Below are 20,787 nucleotides of genomic sequence, written 5' to 3' on the forward strand. Positions count from 1 at the left end.
GTGGCAGTGGCTGCTGTTATGGTGGCAGGCCGTCCTTGTAGTGGTGGTGTAGTGGTGGTCGTTGACCACCCATGCAGTGATGATGTCTGCAGTAGCAGCAGGCTGCCCGTGTGACCGTGACCCGCACTTCTGCTGGCTATCAGTGGGGACTGCCCTTGGCTCCTGAGGTCTCTATGCTCATTTTGTCTGTTGGCAGGGGCTGCTCTTGTCTCTTGAGGTCCCCGCCCTTCTGCCAACTGTCTGTGGGGGATGCCCTATGCTCTTGAGCCTCATGCAGTTTCATGTTAAATTCTGTCTATTCTAATGAAGTCCAGATTTATATCCTCAACTTCAACCTGTTCCCTGAACCTCATAATCATATATGCTGCTGCCTAATCTGCATCTCCACTTGGATGTCTTTCGCAAACTTAACATTTCTAAAACTGAGCTACTGATTTTCCCCATGCCACCAACTTCTTTTTTCTGTATTCTTCTTAGTCTCAGCAAATGGGACATTCTTCCATTTTTCTAGTTGTGTAGACCAAAAACCTCAGTTTTCTATGACTCTTCTCTTTTTCCCATACGCCATATCTATACTCTGTGAACTAAAATTGAGCACACTACAGCCTTCAGACCAATCCAGCCGGCTTCCTATGTTTTTTATGGCTCTCAAGCTAAGCATTTTTAAATGGTTATGTTTAAATGGTTATGTAGGGGCCGAGCCCGTGGCGCACTCGGGAGAGTGCTGCGCTGGGAGTGCAGCGACGCTCGTGCCGCAGGTTCGGATCCTATATAGGAATGGCCCGTGTACTCACTGGCTGAGTGCCGGTCACGAAAAAGACGAAAAAAAAAAAAAGGTTATGTAAGTACCTACATAATATCCTTCATTTTGCCGCTTGGCCTGCAAAGCATAAAATATATATTATCTGGTCCTTTAAGAAGTAGTTTGCCTGTCTCTGGCCTCCACTAGCTATCCATTTTATTAGTATGTGTCAAGTATTGTGGCAGGTGCTGGAAATAATATGGTAGGCATATCACTTGGCTGTGCAAAGTGAGGATGGGAGGGAGTCTAGACAAAAGTATAAGTCTAGACAAAAGTATAAGGAGTCACAGGATATGTATCTAATCTCAAAGTATCTTCCTGCAAGATAAGTTTATTAATTATAAAGAGAAAATGATAACTTTATGGTAGAGATACCTGGCAGACAACACCTCAGCCAAGTGGCCAGAGTTATCATCAGTAATGGAACAGATTGACATCATGTGCCTCCTGATACAATGCTGTAAGAAGGCCACAGCATCATTTCTGCTGTATTCCTACTAAGTATGACATAATTTGAATTTAATCTTAAAGAAACATCAGGTAAATCCATACTGAGGGATATACTACAAAATGACTTTGACCTCTCCTATATCACAGTGTCAGACATGAAAGATAAGGACAGAGGAACTGTTGCAGATTAAGAGAAGTTTAAAAAGACATGAATTTTCTGATTTGATATTTGTACTGTGGTTATATAAGAGAATGATTTTGTTTTTAGAGGTGAATATTTAGAGGTAAAGGGGATGTCATGGTCTTCAATGTTTCAGTAATCTGAAAAGTTTCAGAAAAAAATATAGGGAGTTTTAATGGAGATGTGGTAAAAATATCATTTGGGGAATATGGGTGAAGGGAATATGAGACTTGTCTTTACTACTTTTGTAATCTGAAAATTTTTCAAAATAAAAATTAAAGAAGTACAGCCTCTGGAAAATGAGACCACCTAGGTTTGTATTTGGGTTCTGTCACTTACTAACTTTATCATTTGGGGGAATTTACCTTTCTGTGCCTTAGTTTCCTCATCTGTAAAATGTAGTATATAATAATACCCACCTCAGAGCATTATTGTGAAGATAACAAAGTTAATACAAGTAAAATGTTAAGAACAGTGGCACATGGTAAGCACTTAATATTAACTATTAGTATTCCATTGTATATACAATAAATTATAAACCACTACTAATGGACAATTAAGTTGTTTCAGGTCTTAATCTGAAGTACTGGTGTGCATATTTTACCCTTACCTGTTCTGTTACTATGTTATGCAGTGTCTGAGTAGGAACTATTTGTATTAGGTACTCAAATTTTGGTTGAATTAATCAGATCATTTCAGGAGTCCCAGAAATCTTTATACAAAAAGTTTTATTCATAATGTTTGATCTGTGACATGAATTTTTAAAGCAGTAATAAATCTCAGCCAGTATATCTCAATGGTTAAGTTACAGAGGGGTTGAAAAAAATTCTACTTTATTAGAATTTACATTATTAGTACAATCAAGATTATTGTTTTCGTGGAATCACATTCTTTTTCCATACTGGTAGTATTGGGTGTTATGTTACAGTTGCAATTATAAATATTTTACTAATCTAAATTTCCTTGCTGAGCTGCATTGTTTTCAATGCAATATTTTATAGAACCCTAAATATCCTTGGTAACTCTTTGTAATTATGTGAGGGGTCTTCAAAAAGTTCATGGAAAGATTTGTATCATGTTTTAATTCTTTTTTTCTTCGAACTCTTTATTTTATTTGTTTGCGGCCGGCCGTACAAGGATCCGGAGCAGTACAAGGCTGTGTGCTCTAACCAACGGAGCTAATAGGCCATCCTTCTTCAGACTTTTTGAAGTACCCTTGTGTATTGGCAGTATTGTGAAGACACTGTAAAGTACCATAAAGAATATGGGCCTCACCTGTTAAGATGTCTTACTTCTCTCTGGGTAATAGGCTCTGTAATGGCAGTGGTTGTATTTTATTACCATCGTGTTCCTGGTATCTAGCCCTTACCAGTCACTGTAGAGTGCTTGGAAAATGGGTTAGGAATTAGGGAAATAAATGAACAAAATTTTTCTCCCACTAATCTACTCACTCCCAAAATCTTGATTTCAAACCTACTACTCTGGTTGCTACCCCTTGCTTTCATAATTATCTACTGATTTTTCTACTATTATCTTTCAGTTCCACAGAGACCTCCAGTTCATGGATGCTACCACCTTATTACTCTCTTACTTTCCTCATGTCCTCAGGTCCACGGGCCAGTGCTGAAATCACTCAAACACCCTTACTTACCTCCCTCCCTCCCCCATCATTTGTATCACTTATCTGGCAAAACCTCAACCATCTGCCTAACCCCTGCTTATACTAAAGCAGCAGAAGCTGCTAGAGAAAACCAATGTATGTGTTTTTGCTCTCACTTTAATTTTAGGATTGCAAATGTCAGATGGGCACTCAGCACTGGAGACAATCCTGTCCTATGCTTCTGTAGTGCATCTGCTTCTCTGGTCTCTAAAGTGGCTTCACCATGTCTTCTCAAGCCTCCACTGCTAACCTTCCTCATCTTCACCTTGCTTCTTACCTTAATCACAAGTGCTAATCTGTCTGCTATCCATATACTCTGCCTTTTGTCCTTAAAATGAATGTATTCCTGTAACAGTGCGAGCTCAGCCCCTCCAGTTGTGTTAGATTCCATCCCCTGTTGCCTGCTGCAGTTATTAAACCTTTATTGTATTACATTACTAGTCTCCCGTTTACTACTAGATATTTTACTGGCATATAAATATGCTTTAATGTTATTCTTTCACTATTATTCACTATTAATATTTGCTTATTTTACTTTTTCTTTCAGTCTCTCCTTACCCATTCCAAATGGTCACTCTATCACCACTACGGGGAAACTGCTCTTTATCCATCTTGCTAAATCAGGTGTTCTCATCCCTCCCTATCCAACCTATGAGCATAATTTAGACCCAGTTGACCTCTCTCTGAAATACTTTTTTCTCTTCGTGTTCCTGATACCACAGCCTTTTGGATTTCTTTCTGCCTCCCTGGTTAGTCCAGTTCCTGTGCTTGCTTCTCTAGATGCTGGAGTACTCCTGGGCTCCCTTTCTTCTCTATACCTTCTCCCTAGGTTGGTTTCCTCTAGTTCTGTGACTTTTAATACCAACAATATGCTGACCTAGTTCTAATTCCTTTCCTGCCTTCCAGACTCAAGCAAGTGCCTTCCTGAAATCTTCACTTGGATGACCAAAGTAATTACAAGCTTAATATAACCAAATTGTACTCCATTTCTGCCCTTAAACCTGCTCCTGCCAAAGTCTGCCCCATTTCAGAAAATGGTACCATCATTTGTCAGTTGCTCATACCAAAAACATAAAAATGAGGCTTGATTGTGTAGTTACCTCATACCCATATTTAGTTCATCAGCATATCATGTTGGCTCTACCTTTTAAATATATCCTGATTTCAGCAATTTTGTACTACCCCAACTGTTACAACCCCAGTCGAAATCACCATCAGCTCTTGTTTGGACTATTGGATAGAGTCCAATAGCTGGTCTGCCTGGGTTTCACTAGGATTTTTGTCCTTAAGTCCTCAAAGCATCAAGAGATTTTTTTAATGACAGCAATCTGTTTACATGACTTCCCTGCCCTTGGTACCCTAATGACTACATTTAAATACTTGTTACTGAGTCTTGCATTTGTTACACAGAACCTGTGATATTCTCTCAGAAAGATGGTTTTCCTTAGACTCTTGGCAAACCGACAGTTTACAGATAGGATTTATAGGGTTTGTTTGTTTTGTCTACACAATGTTGGCCTACTTAATTTTTTAAAAATTAGAAGTTTTTATGCTAAAGAAACAAAAACAACCTAGACTTTCCTTCTGAAAAGTTAGGAGACCTGACCACACAGCTCTGTATTCATTTGTGGCTGCAGTGTGGTAAGTAGTGGCTGACCCCCTTTAAGATGAAGCACGTGTTCTCCAGTTTTCCACAGCTCTCTCCATCCCCCAGTGGATCTGGTAGCCAGCCAGCCACAGTTAGGGAGGGTAACCTGCCTTTTGCATTTATGACCTTTACCCTGGAGTAAGTCACTTATTCACTCGACAAATATTTATCGAACAGGAGTTACTCTGTGCTAAGCACTCTTCTAAGCCCCTGAGGTAAAGCAGTGGATAAAACAAAGTCCTAATCTCATGGATTATATACATTCCTTGGAATAAATAGTTAATGTATAAGTAAAAAAATACACATACAATATCAGGTGGCAATAACTTCTGTGAAGAAATGAAAGCAGGGTACGGGGATATAAAATGGTGTAGTGTCCTGTTTTAGAGAGAATGCACAGGGACCTTTATATGAGGAATTGACATTAGAACAGAGGCTGAAATATAGTAAGGGATGGGACCTTATAAATATTTTGAAGAAAATCATTTTGGGGTGGGGGTCAGCATACGCAGGTCCTGAGAGGAGAACGTGTTTGAACAACAAGCAGGCGTGTCTGATGCAGTACAGTGAGTGTGGACATCAGTGGTAGGAAGTGAGGGTGGGGAGGGAGGCTGGGGCCACATGGTGGGGGGCCTTAGAGACCGTGGTGGGCGTGTGGATTTTACTGTGAGGCAGGAAATGATTGACTTTTGAGTAGGGAAGTGACGTGGTCTGACTTGTTTTGAAACAGTCCCTCTGCCTTCTGGTGGTGAGTAAATTATAGAAGGGCTAAGTGTGGTAGGTAGGGGACCTGTCTGATGGTGGTTACAGGAGTGAGAGATGTTGGTGGCTGAAACTAGAGATAGCTGTGGAAGGGTGAGCAGTGATTAGGTCAGAATTTGAAGATAGAGCCTGCAGGGTTTTCTTATGGATTTGATATGGGATGTGGGAAGAACAAGAAGAGTCGAGGTTCAGCTGTCCAGCCTGAGCAAGCGTAGATAGGTGCTGGTGCCACTTAGTGATGTGGTCAACACTGGGGACGTAGACATCAAAAATTCCTTTTCAGATATGTAAAATTTGAGAATCCTACTTGATCAAGTTCAAGTAGAGATAGAGTATACACTTAACCTAGAAGATAAGCTTGTAGCATTGTAACATAACTTGTGATTTTTAGAAGAGCCAATCATGTGAGCTATATACTATGCCTTACTGAATTCTTTGAGACAGGGACATTGTGGTTTTTTGTTGTTCATTCTGTTTGTGAGATACAGTACCTGACATGAATTTGATGCTCGCTGTTATTGTTGAGAATCTAGAAATTTTACAGCCCAGAAATTTTGCTGTAGTTCTGGCCACTTCTGTAAATACCTATTATTCTATTATATTAGGCTTTTATCTACATTATAATAGGAATTATAATATGGCAGAAACACTCCTTTAATGGGGCTTATGACTTCTTAATTGAATCAGCCAGATGTTATTAAATTTATTTTCTTCAAATTGAGCCCAGCAAATCACACTTAATTTGTTGATAACTCAGCAGTGAAATCATTTAATAAATGATTTTGGGAATGGGGGTCTGTGTGTGAGTAATCTTTTCTTTACAGTGGGCTCTGGTAGAATGTGGTTTTGCTGTCACTTTGAGTAATTCTGTTTGAGAAGGCTTAACATTTGTAGTTAACAGTGTAAGCAGGTATTTAATCATTTTCGAAGTAAGTCTTGTCTAAGTCTTGCAAACCTGTCATCAAACAATAATTATTATAAATTTACTGTTCACCTGTGAATGTGAGAATACTTTGTAAGTGGAAATTATTACTTTGTCATATTTTCATAAATATTAGTCTTATTTTGCAAATGAACATATTGCAGATATGGTTAAATTGCTTAAGGACAAGCAATTGAAATTAAGGACAGACACTATATTAGAATATGGTTTTAGGTGTGTGTCTGTAAGGAAAACTTGGATGTATGAGCAGGATAGTGTTCCGTTTCTGTTTTCTTATTAAATAATGATTTTGTAGGAGAAATATAAAGACAGCTTTTGCTGCTTTTCAAGGGCCTAATTTTTCCTTTTTTGTATAGGAAGATTTTCAGTCAATGACTTACGGATTTAAAATGGCTAACAGTGTGACGGATCTTCGAGTTACAGGTAAAACCATTTATGAAGATAATTCACCAGTTGTATGTTTTGATTTGTTTCCTTTGTAAACTTAACTGTTTCTCTGTCTAGGCATGTTAAAAGATGTGGAGGATGACATGCAAAGAAGAGTAAAGGTATGTATGTTTCTTCTTTTCTTTGGTATAGGGATTTGGCATTCTTCTTAATGTCTGGTTAACTTTAACTAATTACAGATAACTAGTATAGAAACACCTCTCTCTTTTATATGCTATGCCTTTTTTGTAATGAGTTTGAAGACTGCTAAAGGAGTTTCTGATAAATTAATATCAGTTTCAAGTATTGAAAATTTACCCTTTCAACTTTTTCAATTTTTTGCCAATGTTTTAGACTTCTAATGTGCTATTTTAAGAATAGTATTTTTTACCTCACTAGAGTTTTAAGTCCCTCAAAGGTAAGCACTTTCTTCTTCCCCTTTGTATCTTAAATAGCTAGTACAGTGTCTAGAATATAGTAGATGAGCTCAGTAAATGGTGGTATCCCAAATCTGGTGAAAGCCTTCTAGATGACATACTTCAGCACTATGACCCTTGGTGCTTTGCTTCTCATAGAGATTAAAAAGGGGAAAACATTACATTTCTACTTTTTTTTAAATTGGTGGCTGGCCTGTATAGGGATCTGAACCCTTGACCTTGGTGTTTATCAGCACCATGTCTACTATTTTTTTACACTTGTATAATGGTAAGGTTGTCAAATAAATTTTGTATTATTGTTATTATTTTCCTTTTTTTTTTTACAATTGTTCAGTGAATTAAATGAATAAACACACACAGTGTCCCACTTTTAGATGAGAAAAATACAACTCAAAGGAGTTAAGTAACCTAATCTTACTTAAGGGTATGTTCTTAGTAGGTGGCAGCTCTGAGGCTAGAACCTACATCTTGTTTTACCAGATCTTTCCGTGGTACTGCCCTGGGATTTTGTCAAATAAAATAGTTATAACTCTTGACATTAACAAGATGTTTTACATTTTAAAACATCAGTATTGACCATGTTAATTTATTTTTATGATATGGTTTTTTAAAGGTTACTATTTTTTTACAATAAGATTAGTTTCGAAAGCATCAAGAATTTCAGTTAATAGATCCTTTTAAAGGAAAGTAGTACTGTGTGCCATATGCTTTTGTTTGTAATTTCATCCTTTTGCTTTTGTTGTTTTAATACCTGACTCTTGTATGATCTTTATAATTTATATCAAAATGAACTTTCTGTGTGTAGCATTAATTAATAGGAAGGAAATAAATACTAGACACAGCTTTTTTCTCCAAATATTTTACCTAAAAATAGATTGTTCTGTATGCTCAATAAGTTAATTTAGCGCTTCACCTTGCATATTTATAATCTAATATTTCTCTAGGTTTGCGTTTGTTTTAATTTACCTTTTTTAAAATCTTAGAGTACTCGAAGTCGACAAGGAGAAGAAAGAGATCCAGAAGTTGAACTAGAAGTAATTGAACTTATTTTCTGGTATAATATCAGAGAAGTCTACCTCTTAATGTTGTAGTGTTATGAACTGCGTTGTAATTTATGGAAGCCCTTTTTAAGGTATTTCTTTAAAAATTGGACATTGCAAGGGACTTTATTTCCCTTGTATTTATTTTGATAGAATGATAATACAACTCTTTCAAATACATGATTGCAAAACTCTTCAATATTCCTGTGAGGTAGGAAGAAAAAATGAAGAAAACATCTTTTACAGATGTTGCATCAAAGCTTGCAAATGTCAAGTACTTACACAGTATCAAAAGTTGTTGGACCTTTGTTGAGATACTGAATTTTCTGACTGAAGCACTTTTTAATCAGTCCTTTTAAAAATGCTAATTAAATCAGTTTTCGAGATAATAGTGTAACTTTTGACTTAGAAAAAAATCAGTCCTGTTGATATAGAAACTTTTCTTTATATTTCTATTTCAAAAGAGTCGGCTTTGTTTTATTTTCCACACCTTTAAAAATCCTGTAAGTGAAGTTGTGTGTAATGTAGTAAGTTATGAACATTGAGATGCAGGAGTTAAGATATATTTAAAATAAGGTTTCTTTGACAGGCCTTGCATCTTTTAACTTCTAGTCCTTTCTTGTTTTTTAGCACCAACAATGTTTAGCAGTATTCAGCAGAGTGAAATTTACTCGAGTGTTACTGACGGTGCTTATAGCCTTTACTAAGAAAGAGGTAAGGGCGTTTACTATAATTTGTCTACCTATTTTAGTGATTTGGGGATGTAATGCCTTAATGAAGCAATTCTGAGACTTTTCCATTGAAGTACTGCTGACCTCAGATACACAGCACTTAGCGTCTGGTATATTTACCTCAGAATAACTGATTATTTTTCTCTAGAAGTCACATGAATTTTATATTCTGTTCCATAAATATCCTTGTCTGTTGATATAAAAATAAAGTTTTATATTACTTGGTAAATAAAACAATAAAAGTTGAAATTACTTGTGGATTGTCATATTTTTTGAGTTGAAAAGGAGAAAGAAAATTGAGAATTTTAGGTAGACTATTCGTCCCTTCAGTTAAATAATTAAGTTGGATTTGTATAGAACCAAAAGCAAGCCCTAATTGGTGAATATTTTTTCTTTTACTTATTTTTGCATTAACCCAAGTCAATTACAGACTAATTTATGATGATTTCTTAAGTGGTAAGTACAGATCCAACATTTAACATTGACCTAACTTCTGTGATTGTTTTTTCCTGTTGTTTTTTCCCCCACTTTGATGAATGACATAGTAGAACTATTGAAATTTTTTTCATTTTCCAGTTGACTGCATCTCTGGTTTTTATTTTCGAAAAATTAGATTAATAAAGTAAACCAGAAATGTTTCCTATTGTTTTCTAATGGATCCTGCAAGATACAGATGTGAGTAAAAAAAGCATTTTCTATCGTAATAGGATTTGGACATCCTGTATTAAGTGAATAGTTTGTGAAAACCAATGTCATTACAGCTGGGGCATTTAATTTCTTTACTGTTTATAGGATTTTCCTATTTAATATATATCTTTCAGTGAAAGAATGTGTAAGAATGTTTTTGGTGATTTATTTGCTAGACCAGTGCTGTTGCAGAAGCTCAAAAATTGATGGTTCAAGCAGCAGATCTTCTTTCTGCCATTCATAATTCATTGCATCATGGTATCCAGGCCCAGAATGATACTACGAAAGGAGGTAATTGCCCATTTTGCCCCTATTCTTTTTTCTTCTTTCCCATCCAAAATATACAGTATCTGGTTTATTTTAAAACTTTAAGTCGGTCTCCTTGGACTTTGGAATGTTTTATTTCATCCAGAGAGTGGTTAGGCTCCCTTCTTCTTTCATCTATTCTAGATTGAAAGCAGTTCTGTAGAACTTGGGCACCTTCTGTATCTTCCTATTTGGACTCTAAGTATATATACCCTGTCTTGTGTTCATGTTGTGATGTCAGTAGTGACTTCTTTTTTAATCACCTCTCTTCTTTACTTCTTTGGGAGATCATCACCTCCATTATATAGTCTGCTCTGACTCCACCTGGCAGGCCTAGGTGCCTCAGTGGCCTCATTGTACTCGTACATGCCTCTGTTATAACAGTTTTTAGTACACTTTATTGTAATTGTTTACCTCTTTGTCTTTGCATGAGATTTTGAGTACTTTCAGGCCAAGGGCTGCCTTCTTGTTTGCGTATCTCGACAGTGCTTGGCATGTTGTTGGCTCTCAGGTTTCATTTATGAAATATGCCTTAAAATAAAGGGAATATAGTATACCTTTGTTGTAAAATCTGCAGTTGGGTTAACATTTTTGATAGTGTGTACAGTTTTGATACCTTATAACTCATTAAAATGAGATGATATTGATATTCTTTAAAATAGTGATTCTCAGTCGTTGGTTTTGTGACCATGAAGGCAAGTTTTTACTTATTCACACCCCTTTCCTTTTCCATACCTCTCTTCCTTTCAGGAACAGGAATTGTGGTGTTTCCCTTCTCGTGAGTTTTTCCTTACTAAAATTTTAGTTAGTAGAGCAGTCCAGAAGGTAATTTGAGTTAGAAAATCAGTGTTATTATAATCTTTATGTTTCTAGTAATTGTGCTAAATTTCTGTCAGTTCATCAGTATTTTCTATTTTTCCCCTGGAAGGGGAGTATGTGTATAAGATGAGTGAAAGGTTGGGGGAGGGTGGGGGATAGGGCAGTAGAGCAGGGTACAGTGGGGGTAAGGATGTAGGTTACAGTGATGTTATTATGTAACCATGGGACATGTTTTTATATGCATAGCAACCTATAGCACATGTTTACAGAGAGGTATAAAATATTCACAACTCTTAAATACTTTGAAATCTAGTGCAAGAATACTTTTATGAAAACTACTGTATAATATTTACTACTTCAGAGTAATTTGTTGCTTTGTGCATTTACAAGATATTAATAGTGCAAAGCAAAAGTTTTCGAGATTAGTGGAATCTGACGTTCCTTTATGCCACATCTGACCACTGTGGGCTGTTCTGCTCTGTCAAATAAATTTTTCTCTCCCATGTTCTCTCATAGTTATTTGTGGGTTAGGTCTAGTTTACCCTTCAGATTACAAACATCTTTAACAGTTGCTAATGGAAGTGAAATTATTTAAATGTATGTTGCCTGAAATTGGTAGATACTTTTGGAGTAGATGCTTTGGTACTTTATGTTGCCTGAAAATGGTGGATACGTTTAGAGTACATTGCAAATCTGACACACAGTTTCAAGAGGACTTGTTCCTTTTTAAAATAAATTAAAAGCTACCTGATTAAAGTTAGTGGATTGAACACATGCATTTATCTCCTGAAACAATGAAGAAGTGTTATTTTTGTTTGTATGTTTGTTTTTAAATAGGCATAATTGATGAATAAGATAGGGAAAGGAGACCGTAGCAACATTTTAGAACCTGGAAAATGGAAGGGCATTGACCTAACTGTCCCCAAATAATTGAGTTCTTAGTCACTGATAGGGGAGGCCAGAGGCAACCCAGTTTATACTGTGGATCCCCTGAAAAACTCCATCATATACCAGGTACCTCTGGAAATGGGGATAAGAATTAAGCTGAAAATATGAGAACTGGTTGAGAATCTGTTTAGAATCAGAGACTTCTTCTGCCTTTTTGCTGGGTGACCTTCCTGAACCTCAGAAACAAGTTTATTCTCTGGAGTAAGGGAACAAAGGGATGCTGGACTGGGAGAATATGAGGGACAGTTGAAGGGTGCACATGATGGGAGAGTTAAGTGAAGATAATGTTGTAATCTTCATCCTTACCCCCACTGTACCCTGCTCTTGTGCCCTCTCCCCCGCCCTCCCCCAGCCTTTCAGCTTCCAGAACAGTGCAGCCAGGCTCATGTACTCTACTTAAGGGTTTGGAAGATTCTTCTTAGGGAAATCTGACAAGCCCAAGAGGTGGAGAAAAACAGCAAAATCTTAATGTACTGATTGATGTCAGCAGTTCTCCTGATAAAATGGCTTGGTTAAAAGCTTGGCCTGTATTCACAGAGCTCTTAATGGGTTTTTTTGTGTGTGCTCCAGTTTCAAATCTGAGTATATAGAGTCAGGGGTGGAAATCTCTATCCTGAAAGAGAGAGAACAAAACAGGTGAGCAAACAAAATAAATTATAAAAGAAAGAAATATCTCAATTCATGCGTAAAATAAGAATGCTACACAAAAGGAATAAAGGGGAATATGTTCTTTGGGATTCAAAATATAAGAGCAAAAATGACCAAAATAAATAGAAAATTTAGAGCACAAAGTTATGGAGATTTTAAAGTAGAGCTAAAAATGAAAAGATGCAGAATAAGGAGAAAAAAAGATAAAGAGTATTGTAGAATCAGTCCAGAAGGTCTACTATTTAATAAGCATAAATAAATAAGTAAAGGATAAACTAATGAAAGTTGTTCTGAATTAGAGATAGAAAATAGAAGCAAAAAAAATCATTTAAGAAAAGTTCCTGGAATCAAATGATACAAATATCCAGATTGAAAGGGCCAAGAAAAAAAAAGAAAAGAGGGGAAAAAAAAAAAAAAGGGCCAGGAAAGAGCAACCCACCCCAACCAGGATGAAAAGTGACCTGTATCAAGGCATGTCATCACAAAATTTTAGAATAGTGGTGACAAATAGAAGATCCTAAGAGATTTGAAAGAGACTAAAACAAGTTACACAGAAGCAAAACAGAATATCATCCATACTTCACAATAGCAGTAGTGGAAAGTAGAAATCAGTGGTGTGAAAACAAAGTTGGAGGAGGCACACTCCCTCATTCAAAACTTACACAGAGCAACAGCAGTCAGGACAGTGTGGTTCTCACTGAGATATCATCTCACTGCACTTAGACTGGCTACTATCACACAGGCGGAGAACAACAAATGCTGGCCAGGAAGTGGAGAAAGGGGACCCTCCTACACTGCTGGTGGGGCTGTCAACTAGTGCAGCCACTATGGGAAACAGTATGGAGGTTCCTCAAACAACTACAGATAGAACTGCCATGTGATCCAGTAACCCCACTTCTACGTATATATCCAGAGGAACGGAAAACATCATGTTGAAGGGATCCCCGCACCCCTATATTTATTGCAGCTCTATTTACAATAGCCAAGATATGGAATCAACCTAAATGTCCATTGGTGGATGACTGGATAAGGAAAATGTGGTATATATACACCATGGAATACTACTCTGCCATAAAAAACAAATGAAATTATGCCATTCGCAGCAGCACAGATGAACTTAGAGAAAATTATGTTAAGTAAAATAAGTCAGGCACAGAAAGAGAAATACTGCATGTTCTCACTCATAAGTGGGAGCTAAAATAAAGAAAGAAAGAGAAACAATCATAACAACACATTAAGCTTTCAAAAAAAAAAAGAACAGGACTGCGGTTATTAGAGGTGGGATGGGGGGTTGGCAAGAAACTAGTTAAGATTGATCATGTTTTGTAAACATGAGTATACTAATTATCCTGATTTGATCACATATTGTACACATGTATTGATATTTGATTCTGTACCACACTAATATATATTCAATAAAACAAATAAAAAAAAAATGTGGTTCTGGGTAGACATAGAACAATAGAATAGAATAGAGTTGAGAGCCCAGAAATGAACCCTCACATTTATGGTCAATTGTTATTTGACAAGGGTGTCAAGACAATTCAATGGAGAAAGAAAAGTCTTTTCAACAGTGGTACTGGGACAACTGGATAGCCACAGGTAAAGGAATAAAGTTGGACACTCTCCACCTCCCCTGCCACACATCCTATACAAAAATTACTTCAAAACGGATCAATGATGAGAGTGTAAGAACTAAAACTGTAAAACTCTCAAAACATAGGTATAAATCTTACAACTCAATAAAAAAACAAATACTGAATAAAAAAATGGGCAAGGGATCTGAACAGACATTGCTCCAAATAAGGTCAACAAATGGCCAATAAGTGCTTAAAGAGATATACAACATCATTAGCCATCAGGGAAATGTAAATCAAAATGAAAAGGTACCACAACCCACTCACTACATGGCTTTAATCAAAAAGACAGATAATAACAGTTGTTGGCAAGGATGTGGAGAAACTGGAACCCTCATACACTGCTGGTGGGAGTGTAAGATGATGCAGTTGCTTTGGAAAACAGTTTGGTAATGTCTGAAAGGTTAAACATAGAGTTATCAGATAACCCAGCATTTTCAATCCTAGGTATATACCTAAGAGAAATTAAAACATATGTTCATACAAAAAATTACTCACTAATGCTCATAGCAGCATTATTCATAATATGCAAAAGGTGGGAACAGTCCAAATGTCCATCAGTGGTTGAATGGATAAATGTGGCATATCCATGCAGTGGAAAATTATTTGGCCGTAAAAAGAAATGAAGTACTGAAGGACCTTGAAAACATTATGCTAACTAGAGGAGCCAGTCACAAAAGACATATTATATGATTTCCGTTGATATAAAATGTCCAGAACTAGCAAATTTATTGAGTCAGAAAGTAGATTAGTGGTTGCCTGGCGCTGGGGGAGGAATGGCAGGGGGTGAGCGGAGAGGAAAATTTATAGCTAATGAGTACAGTTTCTTCTTGGGAGAGATGAAAATGTTCTAAATTTGGTTGTCCTGATGGTTTCACAACTCTGAATATACTAAAAACCATTAAATTGTACACTGTATACTTTAAATAGGTGACTTATTTGGTATGCTAATTATATCTCAGTAGAGTTTTGAGCGAAAGAAAATCACTTCAGCAATGTCTTCAGAGTTTGGGGGGAGAATGGTTTCTAATGTTGAACTCTGTACATTAACTATCATTTATTTTGAGGAAAGATACCAGGGTACTTCAACATGTTCATGGAAAAGTAGAATTAAAAGATAGTAAGAATTTTTCCATGAACTTTTTGGAGACACCTTGTAACTTCCGACATTTAAAGTCTCAGCAAATTTATCTCCCAAGTTGTGGAAGACGTGCTACACTAAAACAAGGGAGTAGGGCTGGCCAGTTAGCTCAGTTGGTTAGAGTGTGTTGCTGATAATACTAAGGTCTAAGGTTTGATCCCTGTACTGGCCAGCCATCAAAATACAAAAAATAAAACAAGGGAGTAAATCAAGAAAGAGATAAGCATGGGGTTTAAGGAATATTGGAATCCATTATAATAGAATAATGAAGGAAATCCCCAGGATGGTGGTGAAGAGCGATCACAAGATAATAGCTGAACACTGTATATGGAGGGCAAGTCCAGATTGGAGGAAGTCACAAGGCTGTAAGGAAGATGTCTCAAATATGCAAGACCAGCTGTCACCAGTGAAATCGATTCAATAGCTGTTGTGTTTGACGTATTGAGAGATTTAGAGAATTGGGAAATAGTTTCAGGTTGAATTAAATAAGAAACAAAGCATAACAAAAAGTGAGACAATTGTTAACTTCAGAATGTATATGAGAGCAAAATTTCTTTCCAGGTTTGCAAAAGTTATTCAGGAACCAGATATGAATGTCATTTACTTAATTATAATGGAGCAAATGCTGAATATTGATCTTAACTAAAATTAGGACCTTTCTCTATTGGAAGTGAGAGGACAGAAGTATGTGTATGCATGTAATTTATACACGCTTGTAATGCTACTTATTTTTTTCAGTTTTAAACATTATCTTTGACTTCCTCCTTTTAGAGGTGGAGGTCAGAGATAATGTGTAAAACTGAGAAATATGAAGTAGTACTGTAAGCTTGTTATTTGGCAATATGTAGGTAAATATCAAAAGAAATAGCTAAGGAAGTGTATGAGAACATTTCTGGGAAGACAGAAATGATGGGGTTGGGCAGAAAATTGATGGTTTTTTTAAAAAAAACCTTGTTCAACTGCTTGATTCTTGAGCTATATGATGTATGAATGAAAAAAAGAACTTAGTAAAAATTAGTATGTATTAAAAATAGATGAAAATATGATTTAGAATAAAATGGTAAATCACTGTAATATGGCTAACCCAGTTGGCTTAATTTGCTCAGCTTAGCGGTGTACTGTAGAACAGAGGTGGAGCTGACTTCATTTTAAAATCACAACCCATTAGAGATGAATAGTGGCCACATGTGTTAGTGCCAGGAACTTAAGATGTTTTGTCTTCTAATTCAAATTTTTTTCTTTAAAGAAAATCTATACATACCCACACATAATGTACCTATGTGTGTGTGATCTAGAAGATTTCTGGTTTGGGGATGGTACCGTGAAGATCCCTTTGATGCTTCTCTTTAAAACCAACTGAAAACTATAAGGAATGTGAGAAATAGAGTTCTAACATCTTAAAAAGTAGCAAACATGTATAAACCCGAATCAAAATAGGAGGGCTGCCAAACAGAGTTAACAGTAAGACCCAGGAGAGGGAGAACATTAAGAATGGATACTTGGGCTGGCTGGTTAGCCACTTGGGAGAGCATGGTGCTGATAACAGCAATGTCAAGGCCGGCCCATACTGGCCAGCCATCTTCCAATCCCCCCCGCGAAAAAGGATGGATTCCTAGATTTTCTTGGTGTAAACCCAAGTAGACCTGCAAAAGACAGTATTCTCCAAAGTAGTTGGCATAACCTGAAAGACAAAACCAGCGATTCTTTGGAATAATCACAAGTGTGGAGTACTCAGGCTGGCTGTGGGAACCTATGTGATTAATATCCTGGAGAGGCAAATGATGTGGGGCTATACCAGAAAACATGTACTTGTGCTAACTTTGTTTCTGCTGCAAGATAGAAGACATGCTGTGGATGTTAGTAATCTAGTAACTGGTAATCTTTGTCAGTAAAAGAAATGGGAAGGTAACCTCTCTTTTGTTTTCACACAGGCATGTCACATGGGGCTTAAATGCAAGTCAGTGAGGCTTCCTGCTAGTTTAGAGTACTATTCTAACACCTCACCCAATAAACTGATTTAGGAATTTCATAATCAGTGATGTTGTAATCACAAAAGAAAGTACGTAGTATTTATACACAAATATTCCTAGAAGGAATGAGCAAAAAACAAAAGGCAGATGAAAAGCACAGACCAGAAATATTTTTCTGCAAAAAATCAAAGAATTTATTAAAAAATAAAATGGACTTTATAGAACAAGAGTGGAAAACAGAAATATTAGGACTAAAGGAAAAAATAATGAATAAGAGAGGGGAGTAAAAGTGAGTAGGCAGAATTCAGAAAAGAAGTACAAGAGAAATCCTGAAAGTGAACACCTCATTGGAAATAACAAAAAGATGTTGCTGAGAAGCTGTAAAGACATGTAAGTCAGGACTGAGGGAAAAACTAAACAAAATGGTAGTGAACAAAGGAGATTTGAAGTATTAGTGAGAAAGTAATAGTCACAGAAGAATCATTGTACTCATAAATATGTCTGTTAAGCATATGAACAGAAAAAATGTTAAAAATGTATGACATTTCTAGAAAGAAGATAATAGAATTAAATCCACTGGGATAATTGAAAATATATTGTGTTCCAGGGAAAATTGATAAGGGATTAATAATAGTAAGATATAGCCTAGTAAATTATTTAAGAGCTAAAGCAATAATTATGTGTGCATCCTGGCTTCAGTGTTCCACATAGAAAGTAGTGGAACAATATCTACAAAGTCCTCAGATAAAGAACTGTGGCTCAAGAATTTTATACCCATCCCTAGTATCTCTTAAGTGACATAGGAGAAATATTTTTAAACTAACAACAACTCAAGGAGTATTTTTCCCATGACTTTTTCCTGGGGGAGAAAGATTGATGTTAAGAATGAAATTCAGCCTACTGAGACAGGAATGGAAAAGCTGTAGCAGAAGGACAGGCAGTGAGCATTACTTCTATTTCAATGTAGAACCGCTGTTAAAACAGCAGTGGAAGTTGATTTTACTACATACAGTGTAACGTTTAAGTGTTATGCACATTGACATTATAAAAGTAATAATATAACAAAAGTCAAGAATTAGGAAAGTTAAGACAAAGGGCATGCTGACCCTGCCCAAACTGGTCCTCTTCACCTCGGAACACAGTCACTATTCCATAAAGAAAGCTGGAGCTGCACTTGGCTTTGGAACTGACAATGTGATTTTGATAAAGTGCAATGAAAGAGGGAAGATAATTCCAGCTGATTTTGAGGCAAAAATTCTTGAAGCCAAGCAAAAAGGATATATTTCTTTTTATGTCATTGCAACTTCTGGTATGACTCTGTATGGAGTTTTGATCCCGAAGTAATGATCTGATACAGGAGACTGCAGATACATGTGAGAAAGACAACCTTTGGCTGTGTGTCAGTGGCCATTTTAGTCACTTGGAACCCTCATAAGATGATGGGTTATGCTGTTTCAGTTCTCTGCCATTCTTGACAAGGGAAAGATTATACTCCAAGAATACAGCCAGATGTGCCCAGGATTACTACCTCTTCCAGCAGACAAGCAGTATGATATCTTCTACGACACGACACTGGGGACAAGGTAATTCAGTATGGCTGCCACATGGACATCTTCAAGTTCTGGCTGATGTGGAAAGCAAAGGGCACAGTGGATTTGAAAATCAGGTCAACATATGCCTGGAACTGGCTGAATATCTCTAAACCCAGATTAAAAACAGAAGAATTTGAGAAGATTTTCGATGGTGAGCCTGAGCACTCAAATGTCTGTTTCTGGTATATTCCACAAAGCCTCAGGGGTGTTCAGATGGCTCTGAGTGATGGGAAAAACTACACAGGGTCACTCCAAAAATCAAAGTCCTGATGATGGAGTCAGCTACGACTGTGGTTGGCTACTAGCCTCAGGGAGGCAAGGCCAGCTTCTTCAGGATGCTCATCTCTAACACAGGCACTACCTGGTCTGATGTCAGCTTCCTTGGTGAGGAGGTAGAAAGACTGGGCCAGGATCTGTAACCACCCTTTGCAGAACATGAGTTTATGGGATTTCTTTTTCACCTCTAGCACTCTAGAATAAACCTCTAGAAGTTGCTGAAACACATAGGCCATTTCATTGGGGGAAAATATAACATCTTGAAGAATACTGTTAAAACTTAAGCTTGTTTGTTATAGCTAGCTAGCAGGAAATAATGTTCCTTTTATAAAGTTGCACATTAGGAACACAGTATATGTGTACAGTTTTATATACCTCTCTCTCTATATATATGTATAGTGAGTGTATAGCTTGTTAGTAGATCACAGCATGCTGCCCGCCCCAAGAGAATTGACTTTACCTTTAGCAGTTACTGAGGTGTTAAATGTGCTGCAAACCAGCTTGCCCAACAACCACTGGAGAGATGTTTTTCAAAATGCTGTGTCCTAGGGACCAAGAGAAATGCTGTTGGTGGGAGTTGATAAATGAGAAATGAGAAAAAGCAGCACTAGATGACAAGAGTCAGGCCGTGCCTAGTAGTATTGTGTAAGGGGAAGATAGTAGCAGAGTCATTATTACAGGTATACTATTGCTGTATGTTTAGAGATCAGTTTGTGTACATCACGTATGTTACTGTTGTCTGACCTCGAGGCGGAGATGACGAACATATGTAACAATTTCAATGACTGTTTAATTGTAGGCCAGTGAAATATTACTTATTTATATTCAGAGATTTACCATGCTAAAGAGATATCTTGTATTTTCTTCCCATTTGTAATATATCTTATTTATATATTAAAGAAGTAAGTTTGAATAGTGTTTATGGTATTTTCATGCATTCGTGAGTCAGAAAAGATTAAAATTAGCGAGACTTGTATTTATATTAGAGTGCCCTTAAAATAATTATTTAAGCATAAGTTTACTGTCTATAAAAGAATTCTGATATTATATATAGAGTCATATATATGGAAATCCTTTGACTTAAATAGCATCTGCTCTTCCACTACTCTGTCTGTCTGGCTGTACGTCTGGTGTTCTCAATGCTTTTCTTGCAACTGTTGGATAATAATTAGATCTCCTGTAACTTTGTAGTAGTTCATGACCAACTTCTGTGACTCATTTGGCTGAAACCTAAGGCAGTGTTTCCGTAGACCTTCTGAGGACTTCACATAAATTGACCAGGCTCACAACTGTTTTTGAAGGAAGGAAATTCACACTGTGCATTTTAGAGTATGCAGGAACATATTAAAAAAAAAATTCTCCACAAAGAATTTGAACAACAACAAAAAACACAAAACAGAAACCAACCAAACAAAAAACACAAAAGTCAAGAAGTAAAGTGGGAGAGGACTGATATTCTTTTATATTGCAAGGGTCCAAAGATACTGGTTAGGGTCGATAAATCTGTTACAGAGATGTAGGTATATTTCAAGATATGAAGGTAACTGATGATAGAGATAAGGTAATTCAAATTTGGTGGTCAAAAAAAGGTGGAGGGAAGTCTTTAACATTATTATTGTTTATTGTGAGTAAGAGGATTAATAGATACCTGTCTGAAGAAATAAAATATTAGAGATGTTAATA

The 20,787-nt window shown here is 36.7% G+C and overlaps 1 protein-coding gene and 1 pseudogene across 4 annotated transcripts in view; both read left to right on the plus strand.

The window, feature by feature from the left end:
* The window catches only part of NAA35 (N-alpha-acetyltransferase 35, NatC auxiliary subunit), a 98,824-nt gene that overhangs the window by 38,968 nt on the left and 39,069 nt on the right, over window positions 1-20,787 (plus strand). For all 4 annotated transcript variants that reach the window (XM_063080664.1, XM_063080665.1, XM_063080662.1 and 1 more), the window contains exons 7-11: window positions 6,803-6,869; window positions 6,951-6,994; window positions 8,293-8,343; window positions 8,980-9,063; window positions 9,944-10,058. In XM_063080664.1, coding sequence (XP_062936734.1) covers window positions 6,803-6,869; window positions 6,951-6,994; window positions 8,293-8,343; window positions 8,980-9,063; window positions 9,944-10,058 — 361 coding nt within the window. The remainder of the gene's footprint in view (window positions 1-6,802; window positions 6,870-6,950; window positions 6,995-8,292; window positions 8,344-8,979; window positions 9,064-9,943; window positions 10,059-20,787) is intronic.
* LOC134365040 (glutamate decarboxylase 1-like) lies at window positions 10,763-19,247 on the plus strand (annotated as a pseudogene).

This window comes from Cynocephalus volans, chromosome 16 (assembly GCF_027409185.1).
Source record: "Cynocephalus volans isolate mCynVol1 chromosome 16, mCynVol1.pri, whole genome shotgun sequence".
Lineage (NCBI taxonomy): Eukaryota > Metazoa > Chordata > Mammalia > Dermoptera > Cynocephalidae > Cynocephalus > Cynocephalus volans.